Source organism: Oncorhynchus masou, chromosome 24 (assembly GCF_036934945.1).
Source record: "Oncorhynchus masou masou isolate Uvic2021 chromosome 24, UVic_Omas_1.1, whole genome shotgun sequence".
NCBI lineage: Eukaryota > Metazoa > Chordata > Actinopteri > Salmoniformes > Salmonidae > Oncorhynchus > Oncorhynchus masou.
In genome coordinates, this window is record NC_088235.1 from 85,286,484 (window position 1) to 85,299,243 (window position 12,760).

Below are 12,760 nucleotides of genomic sequence, written 5' to 3' on the forward strand. Positions count from 1 at the left end.
AAGGCTCTCCCATCTCCATTGAAGAACTCTGGAGCTCTGTCAGTGACCATCGGGTTCTTAGTCACTTCTTATATAGACAGGTGTGTGCCTTTCCAAATCATGTCCAATCAATTGAATTTACCACAGGTGGACTCCAATCAAGTTGTAGAAACATCTCAAGGATGATCAATGGAAACATGATGCACCTGAGCTCAATTTTGAGTCTCATAGCAAAGGGTCTGAACACTTATGTAAATAAGGTATTTCTGTTTGAATCTTTAATACATTTAGCAAACATTTCTAAAAACCTGTTTTTGCTTTGTCATTAGGGGTTATTGTGTATTATTAAAGCTGATCTACCCCCTAATAAACATTTTTACAAAAATAACACACTCCCTAAATCATTAATCCAAGCTTTATTTCAAAAGTTTGGCTTTAACAGTGCAATATGGTGATAGGCATTCTCTCTCGGGACAGTCTTCTGAATATCTCTATCAGTTGACAAGGCTGCATAGCAGGGGTGACACAGTGGGGAATAACAGTTCAGTTACATTTTATCCAGTTGAGAATTATAGAATAGGATTCAAGGCCAATCACATGCTACTGTGGCCAGTGTATAAAGCTCAGGCTTGCTCTTGCTCTCTCTCTAGCCCTGGACACAGTGAATCAGGTGTAATGGGCCCTCTCTCACTCTCATTCCCCTTGACCCCTCACTCTCCAGCCCAGCTCAACACAGCCTCCTTCCCCTCCCTATCTCTCCTACTCTTGTTACACATTCCAGAGCGCACATCAGTTCCCGGGGGTCGTCAGGGAGTGGGGAGGGATGGAGAGGGAGAAGAGGAGGGTGGAGAGGGCGACGCGATGCTTGAAATTCTGCTCACAGCCAAAGCAATTTCCTGGCAAGCGCGGTGCTGTCAGCTGCTCTGATGGCTAGCTGTGAAATATTGTGGCTGGGAGTGGGCCGGCAGCAGGCTCTGGCAGCCTGATGGATGGAGCCCAAGCGGAAGAAGGGGAAACAACAACAAAAAAATAGAAAAAGAAAGCAAAACGCAGCCGCCATTAAGGCAGCTCCATCACGCAGTTGAAGGAGTTCCCAGGGTCTAATAGAGGCAGAAAGCCCTCTAATCGGCAGCGCTCGCCAAGCTAAAGGGGAGGAGGTAGTTGGGAACCACCCCTTGTTAAAGCACAGCTCGAATGATGGGGTACTGTATGTAATGGTGCAATTTGAGCTGGCGCAGAGGTCCTGCAACGATGGAGTTGGATTGGCTCACCCGCTTTTTATTCTTCTGTTAACACTGTAATTAAGAATCTAAATGAAATGGTCGCACAGTGTTGGGTCACTTAAATGGCTGTGCGCCAGAAGTTTTCTCTGGAATTATATAAAAGATTCAATCTGGGAAGCCAAAGTGAATCTCCAATAGAATCTCTTAGTCTCCAAACAAAACGTCACTATGGTGATTCCCCCTAAAATGTCAAGGACAATGGAAGTACAATGATACAGTGAAGTGGAATCCAGCCCACAATGTCAACTGAGAGCCAGCATAACAGCCTCCTAATGCGCTGTCAATCACAGGCAGACAGGACTGTGAGGCTGAAGCAGTGATTGATTGTTTCATTAACAACCCACCTTGACCTAGAGAATTGTTCATATGAAATTGTAATTAAGCAATTAGAGACAATTAAGAAATGTAGAGAATGAAAGTCAAAAGACAATCTGAGTGTAGAGGTATTACAAATGAAACCTCTCAGAGAAAGATGCAGAGAACGGATTGTTCTGGCAGAAGCTCCCTACAACTCAATAGAAGGACTCGGGCTCAACTTCATCTGAACTGGTGTTGCTGCAGTTTAGTTTAAAGCGGGAGGTCAAATGAATTTTGTCCGACAAGTACTTATCTGCTGCATATTAATTAGTCTGGGCCTATAAGGGCCATAAACGGTTCGCTTATCTTAACACAGAAAAAATGCTGCTGATTTAAGCAGGATTACAGACTAGCTGATTCTCTCACAAAGCATTTAGCATTTGCTAACTTTTGCTCTCTGTTAACATTATTACCATATAGCTGAACATGCTAAAATGGTACTCCATCATCCAGGGCAAGTAGTGTTTATAAATGCAGAATAATTTACCTATTGTGTATACACAGCACTTATTTATATTTTGAATTCTGACACATGATCACTATAATATATCTACTCTGGATTGTTAATTGGACTCGTTCTGTAATTTCTTGGTTTCTTGTCTTGATACTTTTTTTCTGCATTTGTATTATATTTGTGAGACATACTACTGCACTGTCTGAGCTAGTTACATAAAGCATTTCGCTGCACCTGCTATAACACCTGTAAATCTGTATACGTGACAAATAAACCTTGATTTAATTTGCTAGTCTATAAGTATGCCTGTATGACTGGAGAGCAGAGAAATGAGTGATGCAGTGTGGTCGGAGCGGTGGGTGAGTCCAGATGTGCTGCAGAGAGAGAGCAGAGAAATGAGTGATGCAGTGTGGTCGGAGCGGTGGGTGTGTCCAGATGTGCTGCAGAGAGAGAGCAGAGAAATGAGTGATGCAGTGTGGTCGGGGCGGTGGGTGAGTCCAGATGTGCTGCAGAGAGAGAGCAGAGAAATGAGTGATGCAGTGTGGTCGGAGCGGTGGGTGAGTCCAGATGTGCTGCAGAGAGAGAGCAGAGAAATGAGTGATGCAGTGTGGTCGGTGAGTCCAGATGTGCGGTGGGTGAGTCCAGATGTGCTGCAGAGAGAGAGCAGAGAAATGAGTGATGCAGTGTGGTCGGAGCGGTGGGTGAGTCCAGATGTGCTGCAGAGAGAGAGAGCAGACGCGTTAGTGTTCAAGCCCGTAAGCCCCTCATTCTCTCTCTGCCACAGACTAATTGATGGACATATTTGGCCCTTTTTAACACAGAGGTGACATGTAATCAAGCTAAACGGGCACTCAGACAGCACTCTGTGCCTGTTAGCGCTTCATAAGCAGCTGCATCTGTCTGGAATAGTGCTGAGAGATTAGAGCTTTATGAGGTCGGTTCGGTTCGAGTATCAATAAATAATCACGGTTTTAGATTTTGGTTTCTATTCTTCTTCTCTTTTTTTATACATGAAATGCATTATGAAATAATGATGTTACAATTATTTTTGAGATTTTGAATTGAAAATATTCCATTGTCTCTGTCAGGTGCACATTGGGTAGACATCAACAGAAAAATAGGAAATGACTATGAAATAATAAAATATTTCAGTTGTGTATATTACTTAGTTTTTATTTGATTATTTTATTATATAAAGTTTATTATATAAAGTAATCATCTCATCTCTGCTCAAGCAGTAGCAGTCAACCAGCCACGCCATACTTTACTGTCTTTAGTCATCCTATTTAGCTTGCTTGCCTAAGTATGCTGCAGAGCTGTCTGACTAAAAAATAATTTGACTAGTTATTCAAAGTAGATAAGGTATAATTTCACAAACTGTCTCTGTCCTTCTCCTAGTTGTGTTGTGTACATTCCTCTCTCGTGCGGTCTATCCAGTCTGTGTGTATCTAACCTAACGTGAAGTGTATCCGTCCTGTGTGTATCTAACCTAACGTAAAGTCTATCCAGTCTGTGTGTATCTAACCTAACGTGAAGTGTATCCGTCCTGTGTGTATCCCATCTTGTTTCGCCTCTTCCTCTCTGATCGTCTCTGAGCTGGAAAAAACTGGTGCAATGGATTATGGTCATTATAGTTAAATACCACTTTCTGCCCTGAACTAGGTTGAAAACTATAACTCCCTTCAGCCCAGCGTCCCACATAATTATTAACTTGATTTCTCCGATTTCTCTCGTGAATGAGATGATTTCTCTCTAGAGAAACAGCGCGTTGGGCACAAAAACTCACTAAATGGAATTCAAGTAATTGAACCAACATCAGTCAAAGAGCTGGCCACAGTCACAGTCTGTTACTCCATCTACCAACCTCCCAACAATACACACACCCTGGGTCTGTTTGGTGGATCTATGCTCCCATTGTGTCACCAAAGCATCTTGAGTACAAACTGCACACACCAGAAAGACACCCCAAATGGGTTCCTCCGCGGTGTCATTTTCTTGTTTTTTTGCCTGTGAGAGCCAGACAGTTCTGCCTCAAACTGGAGGAGAAGTGGTTGAGGAATTGAAAAGGGGGAGTAATGATGGAGACAAATTGCCCGTAAATCTCAGAAATGGATAAGAAATGGGCCGATGACACCAGAGGACATCTCAACAGACAGACAGACAGAAAGAGCTGTTTCCCCAAGCGCCCTGAATACATCAGACAATGGCTCCCCACAGAAATAAAGGAAAAGAGAGAAAGTACAGCCAGGAGGAGGAGGGGGGATTTTCAAGGTGTAATATTCATCTAACCGGTATGACCGCACCTAATACATTTGTTTCAGATAGAAAATTAATTTTCTAATATTAAAAAGGTCAGAAATGAACCATGGCAATACTGGCCCTTTTGTCATCCTTAACAAATTATCCAAAATGGCGCTGTCAGATTGCTGAGGATACGTTCACTATGATGAATGTTCTGAGTAATCAGCCAATCAAAAATAAATCTTATTTTCCTTTGATAAATGGTCTGGAAAAGCATTGCTTTAGGTGGGAGATGAGTTCATTTGTTTCTTCACTCTTCCTTTTTTTTAAACAAACACCAAGGAGCTTGGGAACAGATTATGTTCCAATGTCCTAAAATTCGGATAGATTCAGCGCTATAATAAGGACATAAGGTGTTAGACTGCTTTGAGGTATTTTAAAAAGCAATTAAAATCTGTAATTATTGAAAATAAATCTTTGTCAATCAGGCTTAGATGGATTGTTAGAGATTATCAAAAAGGAGGGATCTTTCTCAAATGAAAGACAGATTCAATCACAGATTTTCAAAGATAAAAAACTAAATGTGTATATTACTAAAAGGGATTAAATAAATGTTGTTGCAGTCTGACTGTCACTGAGCCCTTTCCTAAAGCTAGAGAAATGGCTTTGGTTTGACATTCTTCAAGAGTCAAATGGCCGTTGACAGCTTGAAATCCTCTGTGTCTGCAACCATCTGCCAGCTAGAGGGAAGCGGACAAATAAAGAGTAACATGCTAGCCCGGCACTGATCTCCTCCTGTTGTCCTCAGACCGTGACCTTGTAACCTCATTAGTGGATGTGCACAGTGTGAGACAGCAGTGGATGGAGGGCCAGGCCCCTGGCCATAGAGCTGGCACTGGGATTGGCATCTGGGAGCCCCAAATCTGAGTGCTGTGTCTGATGTGATTAGCTGGAGAGAGGCGGCCCAGGTCTCTCCTCTGACAGGGCCAGTCGGCCACAGCCAGGCCAGAGGATGGGATGGAGAGAGTGGGGCTGATGAGATGTGGGGACATGGCCCTGCTTGGGATTGCACTGTATGGGTGAATGTAGTGCTGAGGGTGCTGGGGGGTTCAGAGACTGTGAGGTGGTGGAGAGGTGGAGAGCTTAACAAGAGTTCTCCTTCCAGCCACTGGATCAGCCAGTGGAATCATAATTACACATGTGGGCAGGCAGACAGAGATTCTCTCCCTCAGACCTTGGTTCTGCACTAACCTACATGTGCATGTTCTCTATGGGAGTTGGAGTGCATTAGAGTGGGACTGTGAGGGAAAACAATGTATGCGTGTGAGTATGACACTGAATGTGTGTGTGTGTGTGTGTGTGTGTGTGTGTGTGTGTGTAAGAGAGTGAGAGAGCTAGAGTACCTATGTGTGGTGTGTGTTTGGATGTGAGTGTGTAGTTTGCAGAAGTGTGAGGGACATGAGTGGATCACTCTGCCGTGAAGGAGCCCATCGATCAGCATGTCAGCGCTGGGGGAAAAGGTTAAGCTGAGAGCCGTGCCCCTTTGCTCAGCAGAACGCCCTGGTCTTATCAGGATTAGAAAGTGTAAGAAAGGGCAGACGATTCCCAGGACAGACTCTGACCTTCAGTAATCTAACAACCTGCGTTTCCACTTATAATTAACACGAAGGCAAAAAAAACACAAGGGCCCGTTCCTCTAACAAAGAAAGTGCAAGCTGAATATAGAGTACACTACAGACACTGGCCCCTCAGTACAATCTAATGTCACAGAGACCTACACTTTGCAGAGAGCAGCTGAGTATCAATCCTACAGCACACCTTTCAATAGTTCTCAACCACATGAGTGCATAACCTTCTGAACTAAGTCAACTGGAAACAGATTTTAGATTCAGAACAGTGTTCAAACCTCAACTCAGGTGTTTTATATAGCTAGTATCTGTGGAATTTGAGCATATTCTTGACTCTGATACTGTGTTGCATTTTGTGTGCTGCAGGGTGAGGAATAGACAGCCCACACAGTAACTACAGTACGAAGTGTGTAATACAGGTGTTGGTCGCGGGCTGGAGATTGGGACTCACTGGGTCTTGACTGAGCTGGACGATGAGCTGCTTGACGGCGTGGAGGGTGGGGTGGGCCCAGGGGGATGGCTCCTGCCAGTGACGGTTAAGGTCAAAGCCCATCAGAGAACACCTGGAAATGAACACACACACACACACGTGAGTTGAACATTTGCAGATACCTACAATTGCTACTGATGCTGTGGCTGTATGTGTTTATATCTAATCAATTAAATCAACAATCAAACCTTCCCAAGAAACACAGATCTTTATTTTATATGAACAATCAATTAGCTTTAGCTTCCCTGTCGGAGATCTAAGATCCAATGCATTTCACTAGAAAGTAATTCTACTGCAGTCAAAGAGCAGCTAAAGCCAGTACCTCTAGTCAGAGGTTGCAGGTTGCAGATGTTTTATTGAGCCTGTCTTACCATTTAGTGTAGTTGCCTGGTTTGGCTCCCTTACGAGTCAGAATATTCTAGAGAGAGCTCAGTGACTTTCAACGTGGCACCGTTTATACGATGCCACCTTTCCATCAAGTCAGTTAGTCAAATGTTTGCCCTGCTAGAGCTGCCACGGTCAACTGTAAGTGCTGTTAATGTGAAGTGGAAGCGTCTAGAAGCAACAACGGCTCAGCAGCAAAGTGGTAGGCCACACAAGCACACAGAACTGGACCGCAGAGTGCTGAAGTGCGTAGTGCATAAAAATCGTCTGTCCTCGGTTGCAACACTCACTGCTGAGTTCCAAACTGCCTCTGGAAGCAACGTCAGCACAAGAACTGTTCGTCGGGAGCTTTATGAAATGGTTTTCCATGGCCGAGCAGCCGCACACAAGCCTAAGATCACCATGCTCAATGTCAAGCGTCGGTTGACTCGCTGCCATTGGACTCTGGAGCAGTGGAAACGCGTTCTCTGGAGTGATGAATCACGCTTCACCATCTGGCAGTCCGACGGACGAATCTGGGTTTGGCAGATGCCAGGAGACGTTACCTGTCCAAATGCATAGTGCCAACTGTAAAGTTTGGTGGAGGAGGAATAATGGCCTCTTGCTGTTTATCATGGTTTGGGCTAGACCCCTTAGTTCCAGTGAAAGGAAGTCTTTACGCTACAGCATACAATGACATTCTAGACGCTTCTGTGCTTCCAACTTTGTGGGAACAGTTTGGGGAAGGCCCTTTTCTCTTTCAGCATGACAATGCCCCTGTGCACAAAGCGAGGTCACTAAAGAAATGGTTTGCCGAGATCAGTGTGGAAGAACTTGACTGGCCTGCACAGAGTCCTGACCTCATCCCCATCGAACACCTTTGGGATGAATTGGAGCGCCGACTGCGAGCCAGGCCTAATCGCCCAACATCAGTGCCCGACCTCATTAATGCTCTTTTGGCTGAATGGAAGCAAGTCCCCGCAGCAATGTTCCAACATCTAGTGGAAAGCCTTCCCAGAAGAGTGGAGGCTGTTATGACAACAAAGGGGGGACAAACGCCATTGCAATGCCCGTGAATTTGGAATGAGATGTTCGATGAGCTGGTATCCATATACTTTTGGTCATGTCGTGTATATGTTTACTATACATCTTTATCTTATCTGACATGCCACAACTCAAGTTCCTTCTGGAAAAATAAAGTAATTCTCGTCTATTCCAGAGTGGCTGTGGAAGGAAGGTAGCTGGGCTATTGAGCTGCTGCTGCTCAGTATCCATGACTTTCATGGGGACCTGTGTCTGCGTGTCAATGCCAATGTGCAAGCAGGCATGCCTGAAATACTAATCTGTGGTCAGCACTGATTGATTCTGATCCCTGCATGCATCTGTTCGATCGCCCTCCAGATGCAGTGTGCTGCTAAGCCCACAGAAAGGCCAATCAGGCCTCACTGGGAGGGGCAGAGAGAGACACTCTTATTCACTTCATATTAATATGGAGCTTATCACCATTCATCCAGGCCGACCGCATTATTTTCCAGAGTTGATGAAAACAACCTTTAAGGGTCAACAATCAACAACAAGATGTTTTTAACCCCTGTCATCATCAGAGCAGATGTGATGTACCATTGATAGACTGGGTGCAGCGCAGGGAAGCAACCACTAGATGGCAGCCACAAACACTTTTATTGGCAGCACCAGAGTCTCAGCACATTTGTATTCCTTATGTCCAACCCATTAAGTAAAAGGCAATTATGGAGAGGGAGGTGGAAATGATGCCCATGGAGCCTGTGCCTCAGTGCTAAACAGAGGCTGGAACGTATGGCCTCAGAAACAGCAGCACTACAACTAAACCCTGTGAAAACACGCTCAGCAGAGTGTATGAGACACCGCATGGCAAGAACAGGCAAGATGGCACAGGCAAGATGTGTCTTACACAAGAAATAGGTATAGAAAGGAATAAATATATGTAGACGAGTAAGGGGAGAGTGGATGTGGGTTTATATGTCTGTGACACAAATACTCTATCACATCCCCCACTGGTAAATGTGTGTGTGTCTGGCTTTACACACACGATTTGATTGACAACAAGCACTGGAGAATAAGAGGGGGAATTGACTACTGCAGCTATTACAATGATCTGAACTGTCAACAGAGGAGAAAAGAGATGGCAAAATCGGAAAGCCAGCAGGTCATATTCCAGAGATGGTGCGGTTGCCCATCCAGATATACCCACACATGGCCTTCGGTTTAATTCATATCTGTAACAGCAGAATCTATCAATCCTCTGGTAGGAGACCTACACAGTGGGCATTACCAAACACATCATCTCTCCTTAGCTCTAGCAACGTGATGCAGCCTATTCAGATATCTCTATCAGAATCCATCAAATGTACAACTTTTCAGAGGTAGACCTCAAGCAACATGATGGAAATTACTACAGCAGTAAATGTCATAAAACAACTGAACAGCTCTTTTAGTCCATGAAGAAACGGGTAATTTTATATATTGATAGTAGAGCTTACCTGTAGTTGCCTAAGTAGACGCCGTCAGGGTTGAGCATGGGTACAATCTTAAAGATGACGTGGTCACGCAAGGTTTGGGCCACAGGGTGCTGGCTGACTAGGAAGTCAATCACTCCTAAACCATAAAACATGGAGATACACAAGAGAGACTGTCAGGGTTATTTCACTCTATAACTGTAAAGCATCATACTCAAAGCTATTCTCTCTCGCTCACACCCAGAAGCAAGCATGGACAACCACACACACACACACACCCGCGCACACACTCCCAGTAAAATGGACTTTAAAGGAAAACTCAAGGCCCCAGTTAATTGAGTTTTGAGTAACAAAAAGAAAAGGACAAAAAGAGGGCATTATATAAATCTGAGGGGAAATCTGAGACATCCGTCCACAATCGATAGAAATGGAATGGAGCTGACAGTGGGATAAAAACAGACAGCGGACCTAATTAGCCCACAGGGCCTCAGCCACTGAGTGAGGGAGATAATGCTATCTGCCACAGATGAGACAGCGAGAGTGAGAGAGTTGGAAAGAGAGAGACAGAGAGAGATAGATACATACCGGCTACTGAAAGCCATCCACAGCCCTAGACTGAAGCAGGATAATTGACAGGTAAATAAGAAGCAAAGAGGGCCGACAGCCAGCCTGTAGCCCTCCCTCCCCATCCCACTACAGCCGCCCGCCCCACTCTGTCCTGCTCGTTACCATTAATGGAGGCATAACAAGCTCTCTAATTGAGTCAATGTGGCAGGCAGGAGGAGAGATGGAGCGTGGGACACAGGTACAGGCCACAGAGTGTGCCATCTAATTACTCAGACTTCCTGAGATTACTTCATGCACATCTGCGTGTCGGAGCTGGGGCTGGTCCTTTGTGGAGCTTAAAGTCACATTGAGCTACATGGGCTGTCTGCTCTCAGGGCTCTGGGGTGACCAAACACTACTCCACAGACTGGGAGCTTTTAACGGTTTCCTGTGCTGTATTGTCAATGGAAAAGTAAAGAAGATCCAAGGACAAGCTTTAGCTTGAACTTAAACTATGATATTAGCTCAAACTGTAAAGACCAGGTAAGCCCAGACTTCAACCCTAACCCTGACCCTAAGCCTAACCCTTGTCCCCAAAACCCAAGCTACAAACAGGCTAGTATAATAGTCTTACCTACACTCTTAGAAAAAAGGGTTCCAAAAGGATTATTTGGCTATCCACATAGGATAACCCTTTTTGATTCCAGGTAGAACCACTTTTGGTTCCAGGTAGAACCCTTCAGGGTTCCATGTAGAATCATCTATTGAACCCAAAAATGTAGAATCTATCTACATGGAACCCAAAAAGGTTCGACCTAGAACCAAAAGGGTTCTACCTGGAGCCAAAAATAAATGGTTCTTCAGAGTTCTCTTATGGGAACAGCCAAAGAACCCTTTTAGGTTCTAGATGGCACCTTTTGTTCTTAGAAGTTAGTCTTGTGTCCATGCTTTATGTAAAACCTCTTCAACCGTCATCTCATTAACTGTAACTCACTCTTTCTTCACAGTTCAGATGTCCTTGTTTTTGAGGAGAGAAACTCTCCAGGAGTTCAGTTACTTGTCGACAAAATAAGAGGCTCTTCAGGTGAGAGCTAATCTTAATAACAGCCTGACAAATGCCAGACATGTTAAGAGAGGTATGAGTGGAAGCCTAGGCTCTTTTTGAATAATCTGCTCCTTTGCCACTTTTTTCCCTGTAATTCTACGAGAACTTGATAAACTGCTGGTGAGATGCTCCACCTGGGCTGTGTGTCCGTGTGCACACATGCGTATTAGGGATGTGTATAGAGCACCAGGTTGGAGACAGAGACCTACCTTGGCAGATGAAGGATGCAGGCGACTCCCCAGGGTGTACACGGGCTGTGAGGACAACTAGCTTCTTCACCTTCTCTGGATTCTGTTGAGCTGGAGATGAAACACACACAGGTTAGATGCTTGCATATTCGGCAGGAGCGCCCCACTGTCAGAATGAATTGGTCACTAAACACTTCACAAGTATGTGCTGTAAATTAGCATTCAGCCAAGGGATAATCACCCAGAAAACAGGATAAAGTGGATAAAACATTCAGTGACTACTACACACGGGTGTAATAAGGAACATACAGTATATATATATATTTATCATTGTTAAAAAGGGACATTGTGGCCCATTGGAAATGATGTGATGTGCGTGCTCGTAAGGCTGCTCTAACCCATGTTGTGTAAGGACAGGCTCTTTGTAATGCAGCAAATTCAATTCCATGTACAGTTTTCCCCACTAAAGATGCTACAATGACCTCCAGATCCATTTGGAGATATTCTGCTGGAGGTATGTTTTCACAATCTACATGATGTTCATGATAGACTGCCCAGCTTAATGCACCATAAATCAAATCTGCCTGCAAATGTTCTCTCTGTGAAAGGACCAGGCTGTATGGGAAATTAGGAAGAATTGCATTCAGGCTAATAAAATCGTTTGGATGAATACCGGTGCTGCTGGACAAAAAGCTCTTTTAAAATGCTGATCTGCCTCCACCTGCTGCGAGTCACGCTCATTTCTATTCCTGCCTGCTCTGTTCTGTTCTGTTCTGCGTGGGGGACGGGGAGACAGGGGGGCTCTGGCACAGCAGCAGCCTTTGTTCATGTAGCACAATGTTCCCCTCGTTATCAACTACATGATGGGCTGTCCAAACACCAGGCCCTGCCTCTCATTTCCAAAGAGAACAGGCAAGTTTCATTACCATCAACATGGTTACCTGCTGAATGGAGCGCTGGTGTTCACCAGAAACACAGAAAAAGTCCCCCTATATCCCTGGATCTGTTCTGCCTTCACAATGGACCCCTCTACCTCACTACGTAGTTACACACCATACTTTATAATAGTGTGAGACTTGCTTTGTCTCTTATTCAATATAGATGATTACATTCCATATAGCAGATTATATTTAACTAGATGATGATAAATGTATATATTCCAGTGGTCACACAGAGGAATGCATTTTGAATCTTCAGGGCGTCCATTGGATGAATAAGTGATAGAGAGACGCCAAGCACAATGGAGAAGAGGATGGATTGACACCTTGGCCGGTATGGAGGAGGGGGTATCACTGGTACCCAAGTCAACCCACAAAAACGTCCCCCTCACTCTCAGCCCCGCACATGAATCATTAAGTAAGAGCATGGATTATTCAGCACACTCTTTGAATTATATATACATATATCACGGTCTGTAAAAACAAGCATGACCTAATACATTATGGCTCTTGCTTTGGTCTCCATAGGATAGCCCCAGGCCTGGGGAGATTTGAGGGTTCACAGGGGTGATAAGAGGGGACTGTGGCTAATGTTGTGAGGGTTGTGAGATGCTGGAGGGTTGTGAGATGCTGGAGGGTTGTGAGATGCTAGAAGGCTGTGTAACTTTAGCCTGAGAGCAGGTATCAGAGAGC

At 44.6% G+C, this 12,760-nt stretch overlaps 1 protein-coding gene across 1 annotated transcript in view; it reads right to left on the reverse strand.

The window, feature by feature from the left end:
- Positions 1–12,760, reverse strand: part of agbl4 (AGBL carboxypeptidase 4) — a 426,805-nt gene that overhangs the window by 30,227 nt on the left and 383,818 nt on the right. The window contains exons 7-9 of the mRNA XM_064935374.1: positions 11,151–11,240; positions 9,315–9,429; positions 6,394–6,505 (exon numbers count right to left, since the gene is read on the reverse strand). Coding sequence (XP_064791446.1) covers positions 6,394–6,505; positions 9,315–9,429; positions 11,151–11,240 — 317 coding nt within the window. The remainder of the gene's footprint in view (positions 1–6,393; positions 6,506–9,314; positions 9,430–11,150; positions 11,241–12,760) is intronic.